This window comes from Oreochromis aureus, linkage group 20, assembly GCF_013358895.1.
Source record: "Oreochromis aureus strain Israel breed Guangdong linkage group 20, ZZ_aureus, whole genome shotgun sequence".
In the NCBI taxonomy this organism is placed as follows: Eukaryota; Metazoa; Chordata; class Actinopteri; order Cichliformes; family Cichlidae; genus Oreochromis; species Oreochromis aureus.
In genome coordinates, this window is record NC_052961.1 from 9,633,288 (window position 1) to 9,650,671 (window position 17,384).

General features: G+C 37.8%; 2 protein-coding genes across 2 annotated transcripts; one reads left to right on the forward strand and one right to left on the reverse strand.

Moving 5' to 3' along the window:
• Positions 1-2: 2 nt before the first annotated feature.
• On the forward strand, positions 3-8,872 carry letmd1 (LETM1 domain containing 1). The gene is made up of 9 exons (XM_031741922.2): positions 3-157; positions 444-598; positions 1,384-1,499; positions 2,920-3,002; positions 3,130-3,316; positions 4,424-4,525; positions 4,647-4,799; positions 4,883-4,979; positions 7,287-8,872. The coding sequence occupies exons 1-9, from the start codon at positions 42-44 to the stop codon at positions 7,361-7,363; spliced, it is 1,086 nt and encodes a 361-aa protein (XP_031597782.1). The 5' UTR covers positions 3-41; the 3' UTR covers positions 7,364-8,872.
• cd63 (CD63 molecule) lies at positions 8,570-16,892 on the reverse strand. Its single transcript, XM_031741924.2, has 8 exons — positions 16,724-16,892; positions 15,950-16,037; positions 10,910-11,098; positions 10,689-10,763; positions 10,495-10,593; positions 10,144-10,287; positions 9,175-9,258; positions 8,570-8,993 (listed from the first exon to the last, which is right to left on the reverse strand). Exons 2-8 carry the CDS (start codon positions 16,013-16,015, stop codon positions 8,928-8,930), a joined length of 723 nt encoding a protein of 240 aa, XP_031597784.1. The 5' UTR covers positions 16,016-16,037; positions 16,724-16,892; the 3' UTR covers positions 8,570-8,927.
• Positions 16,893-17,384: the final 492 nt, after the last annotated feature.

The window sequence follows — 17,384 nt, forward strand, 5'->3', positions numbered from 1 at the left end:
GTATATGAGCGTCATTACGGTAAGTGCGCTGGCTGTCAAACATGGCGCTGTCCTGTTCGAGTCTGTGTAGTCAACTGTCTTTAATCCGACACTGTCGTCTGGGTACAAACAGGATAACACATGGTCTTCACTCTCCCTACATGCTCTGTCAGTTCAGGTATATATGAAGCCGTTTAACATTGTCGCTTCCATCATTTATCATTTTTGTTTTACTCGTGTTTCGTGAACCTTTGCTAAGCTAGCTATACCTACCGGCTGATAAGAGATATTGAAAATAAAATAAAATAAAAATTAAAGTACGTTGTTGATATTTTCATCAGAGCAATTATTATATTGTGATTGGTGCATACCCTAATGATAAAGAGCAATCATTTTTAATTCTTTAATGTACAAACAAAGATGTTATTCCTTTAATGACAGATAATATCTTTCCTCTCTGACAGACTGCCCCTGTGTAGACACTACTCATCGTCCGAAGTCAGACGAGGTTTTGCTCGTTATGTTGCCTCCAAACTCCAGTGGGCTAATACCAAATATGAAGATTTCCTTAAAAAGCGATTTCCCCGCTTTTTTCTGCTCTATCACACTTTCGTGGAAGGTAAGCTCACGGTTTACTCACACCTGAGGTCTCCAAAAACACTACAGGAGTGCCCTGTGAGTCTTGTTAGCCCAACAATGAGGTTGGGAGACCTGACTAGGGACCAGGAAACAGGCTGCTGTAGTACATAGGCACCTTATAATCGAAGGTTTTTGAAGATGAAAGTTGCTGAGAGACAGAGAATTCAAGACCCAACTCATGATCAGAATCTGGAGTTAAAATAAAACATTTATACAGGGACATGAATAGCCAGATTTCTCATATTCCATGACCTTAATATGATCGTTTCACCTGGTCTACTAACATCAGGGTCCTCAGGGTCTTTACTTCCTGTATGGATTTGTCTGCTTCTGTTCTAGAATTGAAAAAGCCTTTTGGATGGTAGGTGAAATGTCTTCAAAAACCTAAAGAAGTCCAGTTGTCTTCTTTCAAACATCACCCCATCGGCAGCATTATATTGAGAAAACACTGTTCTTGTCCATCACTTACCCAAGCTTATTTTTTTCAGGTCCTGCAAGTCACATTTTCATTTTACTCTATTAAAACTGCATTAAACAAGCAAACAAACATTGCATACTACATACTGTTTGTAATATACAAATGATTATATAATTACATCATTTTGTGGCCCCAATCTAAAGTGAACATCTACAGAAGTACAAGCAGGCTCAGGAGTTGGTGTCTAAATAAACAGCATGCTACAAAGCACTTTGTTCTAAGAGTCAAATAACATTTTTAAATCTACAGTAATATTTAAAACAATTTTTTTCTGCCACTCATTCCAGGATTCAAGCTCCTTTTCCGAGATGCTAAAGATATCAGGAGGATAAAAGCAAAAATGTGGTCTGATGGAGTAAAGTTCCAGGATTTGCCTTACAGGGACATGGAGAAACTCAGACAGGTGGGTCTGTTTACCACACTGCACACAGAAATACCAGAATTTTCCACACATATTAGAAAAGGAGGGAATCAAACTGCTTATAGCTCAGTGAAAATGAGTACTTTCCTGATTATTATTAAATTTTATTAAATGTAATTATATTTATTTTGTTATTATTAAATCTGCAATAAGTCAGAAAAAAAATTATTTGATGTTTTTTAATCTTTTAAATTGCAAAAGTTTTGAATATACTTGATTTTGATTGTTGATATGATGCTATTGCTTCTGAGTGTAAAATTTTCTCTTGCCTGTATTCTGTCTAATGGCCAGCAGGAGGCGAACTCTGGTTGCAAAAAGAAATTCACTTGTATAGAAATTACCTACTGCTTTTTTTTTATCTGGGATCTTTTTTAAAATCCTTTTCTTCATACATTCACTCTTAGCAAAAAAAGTTGCGTTTTATATCATGTTATTTACCAAAATATGATGCATTTTGTCACAGAAAATCCAATATAATCCTATTTTATTTAGATTTTCGATTGGAGTATTATTAGTGTAATACCGGCAATGGGAATTCATGTCGGGTTAACACCATCTCTATGCACACAAATAAAACCAGTTCTATTTTGTTTTGTCACTAATTGTCAAAACTGTTTAAAATTTTAAAGGCAAATAAACTATTATATTATTTAGGGCAGTCATCAGTTTGTATTCATTAAAAGAATAAATAGACAGAAAAACAGAATTCAAGATCAAAATAACAAATGAATATATTCTAATTTAAACACCTAAAATGAAAAGGCTTAAATCAACCATAAAAAGAAAAAACGAACACCCACTGTTTGAACCGGTCATAATGAGTTAATTCTGTCTGAGGTCATCTACTTTATCAGCATTGAAAAAAGTGTAATGCTGATGTAAGCAATGCTCTTATTTATTTTTGGCAGCTTCTTTTTGATCAGTTCAGTGAAATGTCTGTTTCCAACTCTTCTTGTCTTCTAAATCTTCCCTTTTCATGCCAACCATCAGCATTTCCTGTCAAAACAACCGTAATGCTCCTTTTTGTTTTGATTTTTCTTGCTTGTCAGCCTCATCTTCTGCATCCTTCTCCCGATAATCCCACTTCCTCCCCTCCACACATCTCAGCCGATTCATCTCTCTGACTTTGTACGTCAGGTTTTCAATCTGAGCTATCGCTCTGAATAAATACTAATGGTATTTAAAAATTAATTTCATAATCGTGAGGACTGTAAGAGCATCTTTTAAGGGGAAGGATTAGCGTTTAGTCACCTGTTCTCATAAATTAGTGTAGCTTTTGGTAGAGTTTCAATTCCTGTGGTTATGGCAGTGCAGTATTTTTAGTTTATGCATTGTCAGTGTTTCAGGGCTGTAATGTTTATTGTCTCACAGTAACTTGGCTCACTTGACTTGTGTTTGACAGTTTCGCAGAGACTTGATCAAGGCCATCCCGCTGGTGATCATATCCATCCCTCCCTTTGCCAACTACCTGGTTTTTGTCTTGATGTGAGTCCTCTTGAAATAACCATCTCATTTGATTTGCAGGCTTATTTATGTTGCTGTCCCTGTTCATTAATCATTTTCTGTCACTTATTGTGCCTCACTCTGCTAACAACACCTCCTGCATCGACAGGTACTTCTTCCCCCGCCAGCTCCTGATCCCTCACTTCTGGACTCCCAGCCAGCAGCTGGAGTTTCGGAGAGTGTACCACTCCCTCAGAGCTCGGCACCACTGGCCGGTGCTCAAAGGACTTGAGTACACGAGTCAGCAGGTCAAAAATGGTCACTTACAGAGACAACTTAAGGACCTGTGTGCAAAAGTAAGTATCTGGAATGTGTAGCAGTACTGCTTTCTGCTTGCAAAGTACACTAATCACTCACGAACAGTTTTTACAGTGTGACCCCTTATAACGTTATCTTCCTGAATGTAGCATGAGTTATCAGGGAATAGCTAGATATTATGTCTCAAAGTAACATCTTCATTAATGTCAGAACCAAAGATTTTTCAGCAGAACATTGCCCAGACATCACTTTGCTTCTACTGTCTTGCACTAAATCTGTAGCATATCCTGCCAGCATCTCTTCCAAAGTTAAGGACACGCACACACATCCTCTTGGCTCTGCACATGATGTAAGAGAAAATGTGACTCATCAAACTGATCTATCTTCTTCCCTTGCTCAATAACCCAGCTTTGCACTTGCATAATCACTAAAGGCTATCCAGCTGATGATTTGGTTAGATTTTAGTGGTGGAGAGCCAAGAGCATGCGCACTATGACCTGTCTGTGGTTATTGTGCTCCATGCATGTGTCCTGGCAGCTTTCTTGGGTGCTTATAATCTTGTTGCCATTTCATCACTTGTCTGTGCTTGCCCTGCTTCTAGTACTAACCCATGCTTATTGGGGAAACACCTGATACCTGTGGTTTGAAGATGATCTGTGCAAGTGATCTGGCCATTACAGTTCTGTCTGAGAGATTCTTACGCTGTCCAATTTTTTCCCCACTTCCATGTCGACTGTGAAAACTGACTCGCCCCTCTTATTAAGACAACGGAAATCCTCACTCGTAATTTGTCAGTGGTTTTAAAATAGTGCATTGTTTTTCTGCTCTGCTAAGTATTCTTTCGCACAGTTTTTCACTTCAAACATTGGACACATAGCTGGGATACTTGGCCAGTTTGCGAGGATAACTGTCATTTGTTTTCATTAGAAACCTACAACTTATTTGTTACATTTCAAACTGTTCATTATGGATGCACAAGTAGTAAGTGCACCCTAGTTCTCATTCTTCAGTTTAATAAACATTGCAGGGGTCAGTCATGATGCTGCCTAAATGCCACAAAGTTTGTCTGTGAACTGTGTGAAACAGTACAGATTTGCAGATCTGTTCATTTCTAACCAGTACATGTATGTTTGATATTTGTTCAGGTCCAAAGTGGAGCAAACCCCAAGGTGTCTGAAATCCTTGCTATTCGAAGCCTGTTTTCTGGACCTCCTTTGGGTATAAGGAGGATGAGCGTTGATCACATGGTCAGTAAAACTCCTCCACTTTTCTCTCACATTTTGCACAAAGACACTTTTCTGTCTCAGTTAACAGGAAATGCAAAAGGCTTAGTAAAGCCTTCGTATTCATGTTTTTACGGCTAATCAGAGACACATCAGCCCGCTGCTCTTCTTGACGCCACGGCTCCCCGGCTTCTTGATTGGCCAACGGCTGAGCAGCCATGGGCTGGAGTTGCTCCAACTGGACCGGGGCCTCAGCAGACTGGGCGTTCACCAGCTGAATGACTCTGAACTCAGACAGGTCCATCACTCTCCATGACTTTATATACTGAATGCCTTCCTCTGCTAGCCATTTTATAAATACTTGATGTTTCCTCCTTTCAGGCTTGTTATCTAAGGGGCCTCAATGCTGATGTTCTTGGTGTTAACCAGTGTCGCGAATGGTTGTCCCAGTGGCTTCAGGTGTCGAGCTCATTGAAAGGTATTATTATTATGTGGATGTGCAGTATAGATTCTTTTTTTCTGTCACCTAACCTAAAGATTTTGATTAGAGCCAAAGAAAAATCACCAGAATTGTAATAAAAATAACTTTACCAGTTTCCTTAAGAGGATTTATGTGGAGAGAAATTTCCAGACAGAATATTGCACAGATTTCTGTCTAATAAAGTAGCTGAGACTTGATTGCTTCTACTGTGCTTAACTGTATAGTCAGCCCCAAAATGTCCATAATGAGTCAGAAAAACCATGGAATAAAATAATAGTTCAAAATGTAAGTAAATATGAGCCTAAACTAAAGGTCCCTATATAGAAATGAGAGTTTCTGGCTTTATGCATGTGTATGTGGGGCACAATTTAGAGTTGATGTGATTTGTGGATGCTGTGGATAGCAGAGGTGCAGCACATCTGTTGGATGTACACTGCTCAAAAAAATTAAAAACACTTTGAAAAGACATCCGAAAAGAAATCATGCTGGATATCTATATTGATATGGACTGGGCAGTATGTTAGGAATGGCATACTGTGTGATGGACATGGAAGTTATCAACCTACAGAGGGCTAAATTTAAAGACACTCTGGAAGTTAAAGTGAAAAAGTTATTTAACAGGCTCGTCCTTTTTGCCGAAATTTAATTGATCCCGGTGCTGCTGATGGGTTAATGACCTTCTACAGCCTGTCCCCGGAAATCTACCTGCTCTTGAGACTGCACTGAAAAACACAGCAAACCTTCTGGCAATTGGACGCATTAATGTGCTATCCTGTAGAAGTGGGACTACCTGTGCAGTCTCTATAGGGTTCAGGTATTGCCTCATGTTACCAGTAGTGAGACTGACCCTAGCCAACGAGTGAAAGGGCTGTCAGAAAAGATGAGCAGGGAAAAAATGTCACTGGCCCCATGAGGTAAAATCATTCCTGTTTTCAGGGTTGTCTCACTGCTGCCCCTCCAGTGCACCAAAAAAGCTGAAACTGGTTATAAACACACTCTGCTACTTAACTGACCAGATCAACATCCCAGAAGTTAGTTACCTTGATGCTATAGTATGATTAAAAAGTGTTCCTTTAATTTTTTGATCAGTGTATAGGGCTCAAACTGTCCCACAGATCATCTCTGTTAAACCCCCAGTGTATTTGGAGGCAAATGACTGGAATGAGTCTGTACTGCTATTTGACATGATTCCAACAGATGGCGCTCCACTAAACTTTTTTTTTCTCTAAACAAATGAAACACCCTGCAGATAATGGCTGATGAAATATACTGCATGTTTATCTAACATATAAATAATCTTTATGAAGATTAACCAAGCCTTTCTCCTTCCGTGTACTGCAGTAGTATCAAGTTTTAAGTAGCTACAGAAACAGTCTCACTCAACAACACGTGTAGTGACAGAACAGAAAATTATTTAAGTTAATTCTTATTTGAATATCAAGTGTCTGCTTGTATGTCAGTGTTAATACTCAGTTCATTCACTGATGCAGGAATGTACTCTAAAGTTAAACATTTAAAAAATCCTAAATCTGAAAGGGCATTTAATTGGAACCCAAATTCATTATAATTCCGCATTACCTGTGCATGTTGCATTTATTGTTCAGTGCATGCCCCTAGATGATGAGCCAGTGAACTTTCTAGAGGTGTTCGATGCTCAGCTGATGGCCCTAACAAAACAGTGTGAACAGCCTGATAAGTGGACAAGCTGCTGCTCTACAGGTTTATGCCAAGTCAAGGAATAAGATTTTTTTGACACTGGCAGCATTTTTTGTTTCTCTCATAGTTCAGAATCTGCTGACAATTACATTTGAGCAGGCTTTGCTTTGAATCCAAGTACAATTCAGAAGGAAGGCAAGAGGGATTGCATTTGCCGAAATTCAACTGTAAACCATCAGGCTATTGTCTGACGATGATTGTAGCTTTTTAATCAGCTTTATCAAGATATTCTGCATTCTTAAGTAGCGGCCGGACACAAAAATCTTGGCTCTGTTAGGTTATACCCGAAGCCCTGAAAAACTGTTCAGAGGCTAAATCTGCATACTAGCTAATGTGATAAATGCACATTGTCTCCACACATTAAAAAAAATAGGAACTACTTGTTCTATGTACAATAGGCTAGACAAAATATCCACTACCTTTTGTGACTTAAAGATCAGGCTTTGAAGTATATTTAAAGCATTTAGGGTTGTTTTTTTTTAGATAATGCTTTAAAAGACCTTTAAATACTTCCTAAATGTTGCATGATTCTTTTACAGCTATTACATTAGCATATACTTTTTACTCTCCTTTCTTTCATCTTTGCAGACTCAGAGGTGTCACTGCTTTTGCACAGCATTGTATTTCTCTCTGCAAACTACCCAAGTGGTCCCAGCCATCACTGACAGGAAACCTCATGCTATCGGTTGTTGTGCTTATACTCTCTTACGTGCACTGAAAAGCAAAACTTTCCAAGGGGTTTTCATCAGCTCCTTTTTGGAAAGGAAACAACATTTTAAGGCTGTTTTTGGCAAGAAACCTGTATGACCATTTCTATTCAAAAGATTTACCACAAAAAAGAAGCCTTTGCAGTTGCAGTTAATAGCATTTAAAAACAAGATGAATCCATTGTCATCTATTAGAGATTAGTGCTATAAATGTGTATTACCCTCAGCAGGGTATTGAATGCACTGAACTATATTTACTGGTGATGTGGAAGTAATGTCATGATTATCTATTGCTGTATGTGAACCTTGCTACCATTTTTGCATGTGTGAACTGATACATGTTATTACACTGTTTAATTTCAGGAGTTCCTTTTCGTTGGTTATATTCTCAGACACATTCCATTTAAAAGAATTACAATAAGATGGGCATGTTTGTTTTTACATTTCACATCAAACATGTCCTGTATTTTTTTTCATGCCAGTACCTCACTGTGTGCTTTTTTTATATACTTTGAATATTGTTTACCATGATCAAGGTTGTGGGTGACAGGACTTGTGGTGGGTGTGAAGATGAAGAAGAGTTATAACCTGGTTGACATCAAATACCAGCAGACAATAATGGAAGTCCCCGAGAGTAACTATGTTAAGAAAAAGCCCACTGGTGGCCAGCTGTAAAGTCATTCAAGCTTGTTTGTGTGATGAGATGCCGAACTTCTTGCACATGAATATTCTCAAAGTTTTTGGTTTGTGGCACAGCACACATTTCTGATAAGCTATCACTTTATTGTTTACCTTCTTATTGTTTTGAAAGACTGGAATGATATTAACTTAAGTGCAAAATTTGCTGTAAGCCCTTCGCCTGCTTTCTGGTTACTCCTACGAAGAGGAAATTCCTGTCGTATCTGCTGGTGACTTGTGTAAAGTATAAAATTGAACATGTCATCGCTTCCTGTGCCTTTTGCAATAACACACAGAGTTTATCTGAAATAGAAGATGCAAAAGTTATGTTCTGTTTGTAAATTTTTTTTATTATATTATTTGCTCTGCAAATTTTCAATGTTGTGTTGTGCCAATATTATATACAATATCTTGGAAATGTGTCTGAAATAAAAACCTTAAAGGTGCATTTTTCCTCCTGTATTATTTTTATACAGAAAATTCAGATGAAATTTAAAAGGTCTTTAATGAAAAAATTTAAAACTGGAACCCAGTATGACGTATAAACACCAAAGCAGTTCAAAGCGTAGAACAGATCCAGGAACACCAAAATAAATTCAAGTTTACAACAAAGCGAGCAAAGTTAAGAGAGAACATTCACTTATGCTAATATGACACTGTACATTAATCTCCATTTCCATTCCATGTACAGCATGAAAGCAGAGCCATTAACCTATGAAAATATTATCTGTATGAAGAAAATTATATTCTGAGTATTATGTGAAAAGTATGATGAACATTTTAAAATATCCAAATGAAGAACTTTGTGAGTAACCCGAACAGTCAACTCCTCTTCTGGTGTCGATCACATAACTTCGTAGCCGCTCCGGATGCCTTTCATCAAACAGCAGGCAAACACAATACCCAGTAACTGGAAGGAAGAGCGAAAACGGTCATCATTTTTGTTTACAACTTACTTTTCAAAAACTAAAAGTCTGTAGAGTCCAGAAGCAAGATGAGCAACAACACATTACCATAGTAACAAAGGAAAATAAAATGAGCTGATAGACTCTTGAGTTTAAGAGCAAATTTTGTTTAATGGTGTTACATACCTGCAGGATAGCAATAACAATCGCTGCTACTATCACCCATAAGATGTTGTTCTTCAGTACTGACTCCAAAGAAGCACTACAACCCTAAAGAGAAAAAACAGAAAAGTTAGAATTGATCTCCACTGTGTCTGAGAAAGGTTAACTCTGTATGCTTGTGAGCTTTTTGCTGTTTCGTTTTTCTTTCCTTCCTTCCCTATTTGAGGTTCTACAAACCACATACTGTGACCATGATAGCAACTACCTCAACCATTTGCTCGTGCACGTAAAACAGTAAATCTTTTTTTTTTGTTTTAGTCACTAATCTCCTGGTGGAAAATTTGTTTCAGAGATTTAACTTTGGAGGTACTCTGTTTGCCAGTTGTATAGTCTGTGAGAAAACAGCACTAGGTTTCTTTGCTTTGTAGCCTCAAACACTTTCCTTAAGAGTTTATGACCTCAGACACTCATTTAATAGCACAAAGTCCATTTTGTAAATTATGCTCACTACCGGATTCACAAAGGATGATTAACTAGTGCGCACTCACTGCCTAACAACATACCAATCAGTCGTTAGCAAATGAATTTGCAGTTCCGTATCCATTAAATGCACTTGTCACGTCCAGTTTCAAAACACCACAATGGTGAAAATGCTCAGCTTGAGGCTACAGAAAAGAGCTAACCTCCGAGTGACATCACAAATGCTACATCCATCTGTTTAAGCTGGGGAATTTCTATGTATCTAAGTATTTGGTCCACTGTGTGTGCTTGGCACAAAGCAAGACTGTTACGCAGCTGGAGTCATGTTTCTAATATTTACATGCCATCCAGCTGCAGTTTGATAACAATTATCTACTGTATGTCTCTTTAGCTTGCCAGATATATTTTTTTTTAACCTTTTTAAGCAACATGCTGATAACTTAGATGTTTTACTAAATAAACAGGACTTAAGAATTAAGAAAGTGAATTTCAGGTTAAATAACCCCTGCTTACCTGCTGATACACTTTGCTAGTGTCAGTCATGGCTCCTTTTCCACAGCCTTTAGTGACATTCTTGCAGCACGAGTCAGGCACAGAGTTTCCTTCGCTACTGAAGCCTTTCCAGTCAGAAGAACTGTTCACACCGCAGCATTTCAGCTGGAAAATGCAAACAAGTCAAATGCACAACATTTATCATGCTCTGCAGCTATGAACTTGACATGTAGAGAAAAATGATATGGAACACATTGTTCAAACAGCAGCAATATCCTGTCATACGAAACTTACCGACAGGATCCAAAGTGTTTTGACAAGGTGGTACCATACTAACCAAACAGTGAACAGGAACATTTACAGTGAACTTACGTTCTGCTGCAGATTGTCCACAGCCTCTTTGAATTCTCGTGTGCTGTTGTTATAATTGGTGATCATGTCAGTGACGCTATCGTGGACGATAGTTGAGAGCTACACGGGAGGCACAACACACAAAACATCGCAGCTCAAATTAAAACCACACCTTCTGCAGGGACTCGCATAAGACAGATGTATTCAACACTTACCTTGTTTCTGAAGACGTATCCAACAATTGCTGCTGCAATCTCAACGATAACAATCAGTGAGAGAAGGACAGCAAACTGAGGGAGGAGAAAGGGAACAAATGAGGAACTGAATGATCTACCTGAGTGGTTGTCACACAAATAAGCAGCAATTTTTACAATGAAATCTCATGCAAAAAAGTTAATAAAAACAAAGTTACTGCATATGGTGCTGTGTGAATTACCGTGGTGACCATGCAGTAGTTTTCTTTGAAGGCTCCACAGCAACCAAAGAAGCTGATGAAGAAAATCACCACACCAACTCCGATCAGGATAATGGGAGCTGCCGAGGCAGTGGGATCAGTGATCTTGAGGGTTTTGTTAAGCGATACCTGAACCATGATTCCAACCACAATCAGTGCTAGGCCACATAGCTGCAAGAATAAGAAGAAGTTAGACTAGAGTGAATTCATGGTTCAAGGTTCTTTATTTGTCACATGCATAGTTATACAAGTATAACACACAGTGAAATGTAACCTGACACGCTCCTCGACATGTGCAAAAGGGGGGGGGGGGGGGGTAGAGGAAGAACATTATATATATATAGTATACACATTAGGTGAATGTGGGGAAAGGTTTATAATTTCTTTTTTCTTTCAATATTTTATTTGGCTATTTGACAAAAGTATGGTAGCAAAGAAAAACAACAATAATTTGATTCTCATTAGCAGCTAAACAATAAAACTGTACCAAATACACTTGTGTTTTTGTACATCCAGGTACCTGACTGATAGGGATCAATCTAGAAAGTGTCACACCTCTGTGCCAGTTATGGAGGGTTTAATAGGTGCATGTTAACCTTCTCTGCCAGTTGGCAGCAATGCCAAGGGGTAATGGTAAATGGACTGATTCTTATATAGCGCTTTTCTACTCTCCCGGAGTACTCAAAGCGCTCTATACAACATGCCACATTCACCCAATCACCCCCATTCAAACAAGCACTTTCTTTCTATACTTAGTGCTTCCTAGCTTAATTCATACACACTCTGTAGGATGCATCGGAGAGCAACTTGGGGTTAGTATCTTGCCCAAGGATACTTGACATTCAGACTGGAGGAGCATGGGATCAAATCACTAACCTTCCGATCAGTAGCGGACCTGCTCTACCTCCTACAGCCACCTCAAGGGGGGGCAAATTTCCCAAGACAAGTTTTTTATCTTAATATAGCTACTACAAATTTTAAAGATTGGAAAAAAAGCACATAAATTGAGACAAAAGATCTGATTATGGTATGATTAAATCAATTTGATTTTTATATTATTGTACTTTTTCATTTCATGTAAGCAAACAACATGAGAAAGGTCTAAAACAAAAGAGGAAGTTGCAACATTTTTCAGTCCCTGAATGCGGATGTAAAACGATCAGATGATACAATGATACTGTCACAGTGTCACTGTCTGGTTTGGGTGATAAGAGCAATTCATTCGATCTTTTACAAACACTAATGTCTGACAGCAATCAGCTGTGTTCTTGAGCAAACTGTATTCTTTTTACTTTTATTCCCTTTTAACTCAGTCCTGCCACTTTTCTGATACACATTTGTTCAGCTGTGCACTTTTTCAAGCAAAAAAATATATCTATCTATATCTATATATAGATATAGATATCAGAACAGGTCTCATTAACATGTCATATCAAACATCATGTTTTGAATGACTAACAGTATAGAATTGCTAAACTACTACTGATAAATAACTGAAAATGTAAACTGTAAAATGTAGACCTATGTAGATATTTTAAAGCTTTTGTATAAGGTGTGAGTAAGACTAAATTATTCATTAACCTGTTTTTATCATTCTTGATACACATGGGCGAGGGTGAAAACAAATATATTGTGGCTGGAAATACCACTGGGAGTCCCTGAAGAACAACTTCAGCTCCCAACAATATGCTCACTATTGTAGGGGTTTAATATTTTGAACATTTAAGGGAAAAATAACAAATGTTTTCATACCAGTATGAAAACCTGATACCTCTCCAGCCTCAGTGTCAGTCACATGTTTGCTATACTATCCATATTAAGGCCTGGCTGCTGCTGTAGATCCTTCTGTGTTGGCTCCACCAATGTAAATATTTGAGCCTGAGTCAAACAAACAGCTAATGGTTGGTGTAGGAAAATATAAAGGAGTGAACAGAGAAGCCAAGCAGAGCCCAGAAAGTCCCAGAAATCCATAAGAGAGTATACTTCGTGTTTCCTGGGAAGGAAACTGTGGCAAAATTTGGGGGCTCCTGCTGCCACCACTGAAGAGCTAATCAACAGGCAGATTAGATTGTGAGATTAACATACAAGACAACTGTGCTGTTGGAGTTCACAACACTCATCATATTCGGTTATCATTGAAAAGATATAGAAGATTGTACTGAATAGATTTTCAATAGCTCTCTCCAGAAACTTTATTCGAATGTCTATTATTCAGCCAGAGGCACTAGTTGTGTTGCCACTCTGATCTGAAAAACAACAAAAACTTGCGCACACTAGCAACACAATAGGGCTGAAACTCACAGGTCACACACCATGAGGCTCCAGTTTACTTATTTACAGTGTCTACAGGTGTAACCAAAGTCCTTTTACAAGGAAGCATCACAACTCAGCAACCATAGTAGAAAGAATTCAGGTAGTAATTTTAAAATCTTACTCGAACTGAATGGGGAGAAGACAATAAATGTACAAACCAGACGTAGAAACTAGCCAATCAAATACACACAGTTTCACGACATTAATTTTTCCCGACTCACTGCGGCCACCACATGATCGTTCCGCAAACAGATAAGGGAGTGACTGTTTCTTTATTTTAAGAAACTGTATGCATTATTTTAAAAGTTGTTTTATTTGACATCCAAAACTCTTTATGTCTTTTATGCCTGAGCGAATGAAACTTCAATCTAAAAAAAAAAAAAAAAAAAAAAAAAAAGTGGCAAAGGCTAGAAAATTCTTTTATCACAGTGCTGTGGCTCTGGCTATGATCTTGTTGCAAGACAAACCGAGACTTCATTAATGGATCAAGAATCATAATCTCTGCTCATCCCACGTATGGATAAAGTAAACCAGAAAACACTTTGTAGCTTCTTTTTGTTGGTAATCTTTCCATATGCATTTTGCTAGGGGTGTCAAACCAACTGGCTGCAGGTATTTTGCTGATTGGCCAGACTTGTACCTAGCAGGACTTTTGTGGGTGAATCCTGAGTGTTAAAACAGGCAGTCTATGGCTACGAACATCCTTTTTTACTAACACTCCCACAAGGCAAAGCGATGTCAAAATACATAATGGTGCAACCAGCTGAGGAAATTTCACAACATGTCAAAGCGCTGCTCAACACTGCGAGATCCACTGAGTATCTCCTATATGAGGAGTTGTCAGTGAGTGAACACTGACATGTTTCTTCAGTTTTCACTTATACTTATACTTATATCTTCTTTAGCGTGCAGGGCTCAATTTTAGCTATTTATTAAGTAGTAAATTGTCAGTAACCAATGTCAATACAAAAAGGAGTCAATGTTTTCCCCATCTTGTCCAGAGCTTGGATTTTATTCTGTACTAATGGCAATAAAGTGAGTACATCCACTAAAATTGTATTTCTAGAAAGACATTTTGAGAAAAAGGTCAAAATGTGGAGATTACAGTTGTTGTTTCCTGACAAACCTATTCAAATCGCACTTCAGAATCAGTTTTAGTAACAAGGAAGGAAATAATGTCTCATTTAGCACATAAACACAGCATGGTGATAAGTATAAGAAAATTCAAAAGATGGTTCAGAAAGCTGCACCTGATCACATGGAAAAACCACACAAACCTGGAGGAGTTCACTAGACGCCCGATCAATTTGTTTCACTAACTCATAACTAACTTATATATGCCTCCCCACATCTGTTTACAACTACATAAGTGTGCTACACACATTAAATTATTATATATTGTTTATAAATACTGACCAGAGAAGAGTAAAATAAAGTGTCCCAATAAATAATGAAAATAATGACAGCACTTCTAAAAATGTGCACTGGGTGGAAAAAATTAACAACACCAAAGTGCATCTAAAACAGTTTATTGATTAAATGCTTTATAAAAGATAACATTATCTCAACAACTATGATTCCCTGCTCACTCATGACCAACAAAAAAAAGCTCTTAATAGGAGTTGAGAAAATTGCCACCTAAAACAAATAAACAGAAAAAGTATTTATTTCTGCCTAAGACTGTAGGGTGCTATAAAACAGGGGTTTTCAACTTTATGTGCCCAAGACTGTCAAATTTAAAGGCATGCTGGTGTTCAAATGTGGATAAAAAACAGCCTTTATATCACCTGAAATAAAGACAATGACAACTTTGACTGTATTGTCAGGTTGTGTATTATTTTCTTAAAGCAATTTCTTTTTCATTTTCTTTAGATTAAGTTAGGTTAGGTTTTATGATAACGTGTTAAAATAATACTGCTCAGTTGACTCAAAATCCCAGGGTACACCTGGAATTGAGGAAATGCTCAAGGAAATGCTGCTGTAAAGACTGAACTGTTTACCAAGTATAAATATTAAATAAGGGGACTTAAAGGGAAGTTCTGCCGAAACAGCTTTGTCATTTTTACTTCCTCTTGTCCCACCATAAATAACAGTTTGTAAAGTCAGAGTTAACTGTGCAAACACCAGCTTACCAAACGTTATGGGGTGACTAAGCAGGAGGAAAAAATGATCTGAAGTCACATGGTACTGCAACACTTTGGAAATCTGGTCATAAGATTCACATTCCTGCCTCTCTTATACCCTCTCTCTTAAGGTCTCAAACACACCATGAAGGTGATGTAAAACTGACTAATCTTGAAAAAAGTTCACTAATTATCCCATTAGATTTGATTTAAACACAAAACTGAAACGAATGAGTCATGCAGCGTGGATTAAGTGAAGAAGGTAATGTGACTTTATGTGTGTGTGTGTGTGTGTGTGTGTGTTCATCATCTGATTTTACAAACGATTCCATCCTGTATGCTCAACTTTTAAGCCAAAGTCACAGTGCTAGTAAAAGGAGAAATGTGACAAAAACGGTCCTGAAATGAAAATAGCGCAGATCAAGAAGATAAGCTGAAAAGATAAACTTATACCAGACAACAGTGTTGTTTTCCTTCCTGCAGTTAGTTTTAGGTGGTTTCCATGTCCACTCTGCTGTGTTTTGTTTCTTTTTTTTTTTCCATAGCCCAGTTTTACTATAAAAGAAATGGGATTTCTGCTACTTACCCAGAAGATGAAGTTGAAAAAGAAAACTAGATACTTGACACATTTCATTCCTCCTGCTACACCCATGATGAATGACGAAGATCAGTTTCTACATTAAAAAAAGAAAGCAAGTTTATTGCAAGTTTTATTCTTAACTGATTACATCAGCTGTAATACGAGCAGCTGAAGGGTGGAAGAGCTGACTCATTTTCAGTAGGACACTAATTCTCATTGCTATAAAAACGCTTGGTGATGAATATTTTTAAAGTTAGATCAACGCGTCACACATTTCGCCGATTAATTAGTATTTAGATTTACTAATTAAAAGTTACGAAGGGCTCTCAAAAATGTTAGGACTGTACGTTAATGGCATAACATAGAGACACATAAAGTTAGGAAACATGGAATAACACTCAATAATTGGAGTAAACTGAGAAGAGTCTGGGGAACACAGCCCCCCCACCCTTAGCTATGACCGTTAATCACTACTAGCAAGCAACAAAACCAGCTTTGTCAACGAGTCAAACTCTTTACACAAACTGCCATGATCAAATTACAGTTAGCTGTTAGTCTGAAAACTGAATTATTCTTAAATACACACAAATAAGTCTGCAAATTAAGTTAAAAGAATTACGATAAACCACGCTTATCTACATTAGGCGACATTTTTCTTTTGTCTAAAAGAAAAGACAACGAGATCGTTAGACGCGCCGTTTAGAAAGCGACCCAAAAATACCGGACGGGAAACAGTTGGGGGGGGAAAGTTGTCTTTTTCGGCACTAGTTTAACACCTACCTTTCAGAAGAACTTTTTAAAATCTTGCCAAGCGAAGACGAAGTTGAAACTGTAGTGGACTCTGCTGCGTTTCGCCGTTTATACTCCCTCCTCTTTCTTTCACGCTCTCTGCTACCTCCTCCTTTTTTTCTGTCTCCTTCACAACTCGAGAAGTGCTCTTGTGGCACAACTCTACCTTTCCGAGTCTGAATGCTGCCTTCAGGGCCCCCTCGTTAAATGCAAACTCCTACCCACCGTGTTGATGTTTAATATTGTAACGTAGTCGATTTATGTTAGGATATGTAAAGATGTATCGGTTGATTAACTAGTTGGTGTTATTGCAGAATTGGGGTCAGGTTGAGTTATGGGAAAACCAATATGTTAATAATTCTAGAACTTTCTACATAGCAATCAGTTTGACTTTCATTTTTCTCATTTTTAAATGATCCCCCTAAATCCATCTATTTAGAAACTGCCCTGACTTGTTTACATAGTCTAGAAGTTTGAATCCGTAACATAACTCAATGAATCACCTAGAGATAACTTTAATTAGTATAAATAGAGGTAACTCTACCGCCACAGCATCATGTAAGCCTAGTGTCACTTCATGTCAACTGTTTGTCTCTGTGTGCATGTTGTTATAAATACCGGCGTTATAAGCTGCTAATTAATATAAATTTGT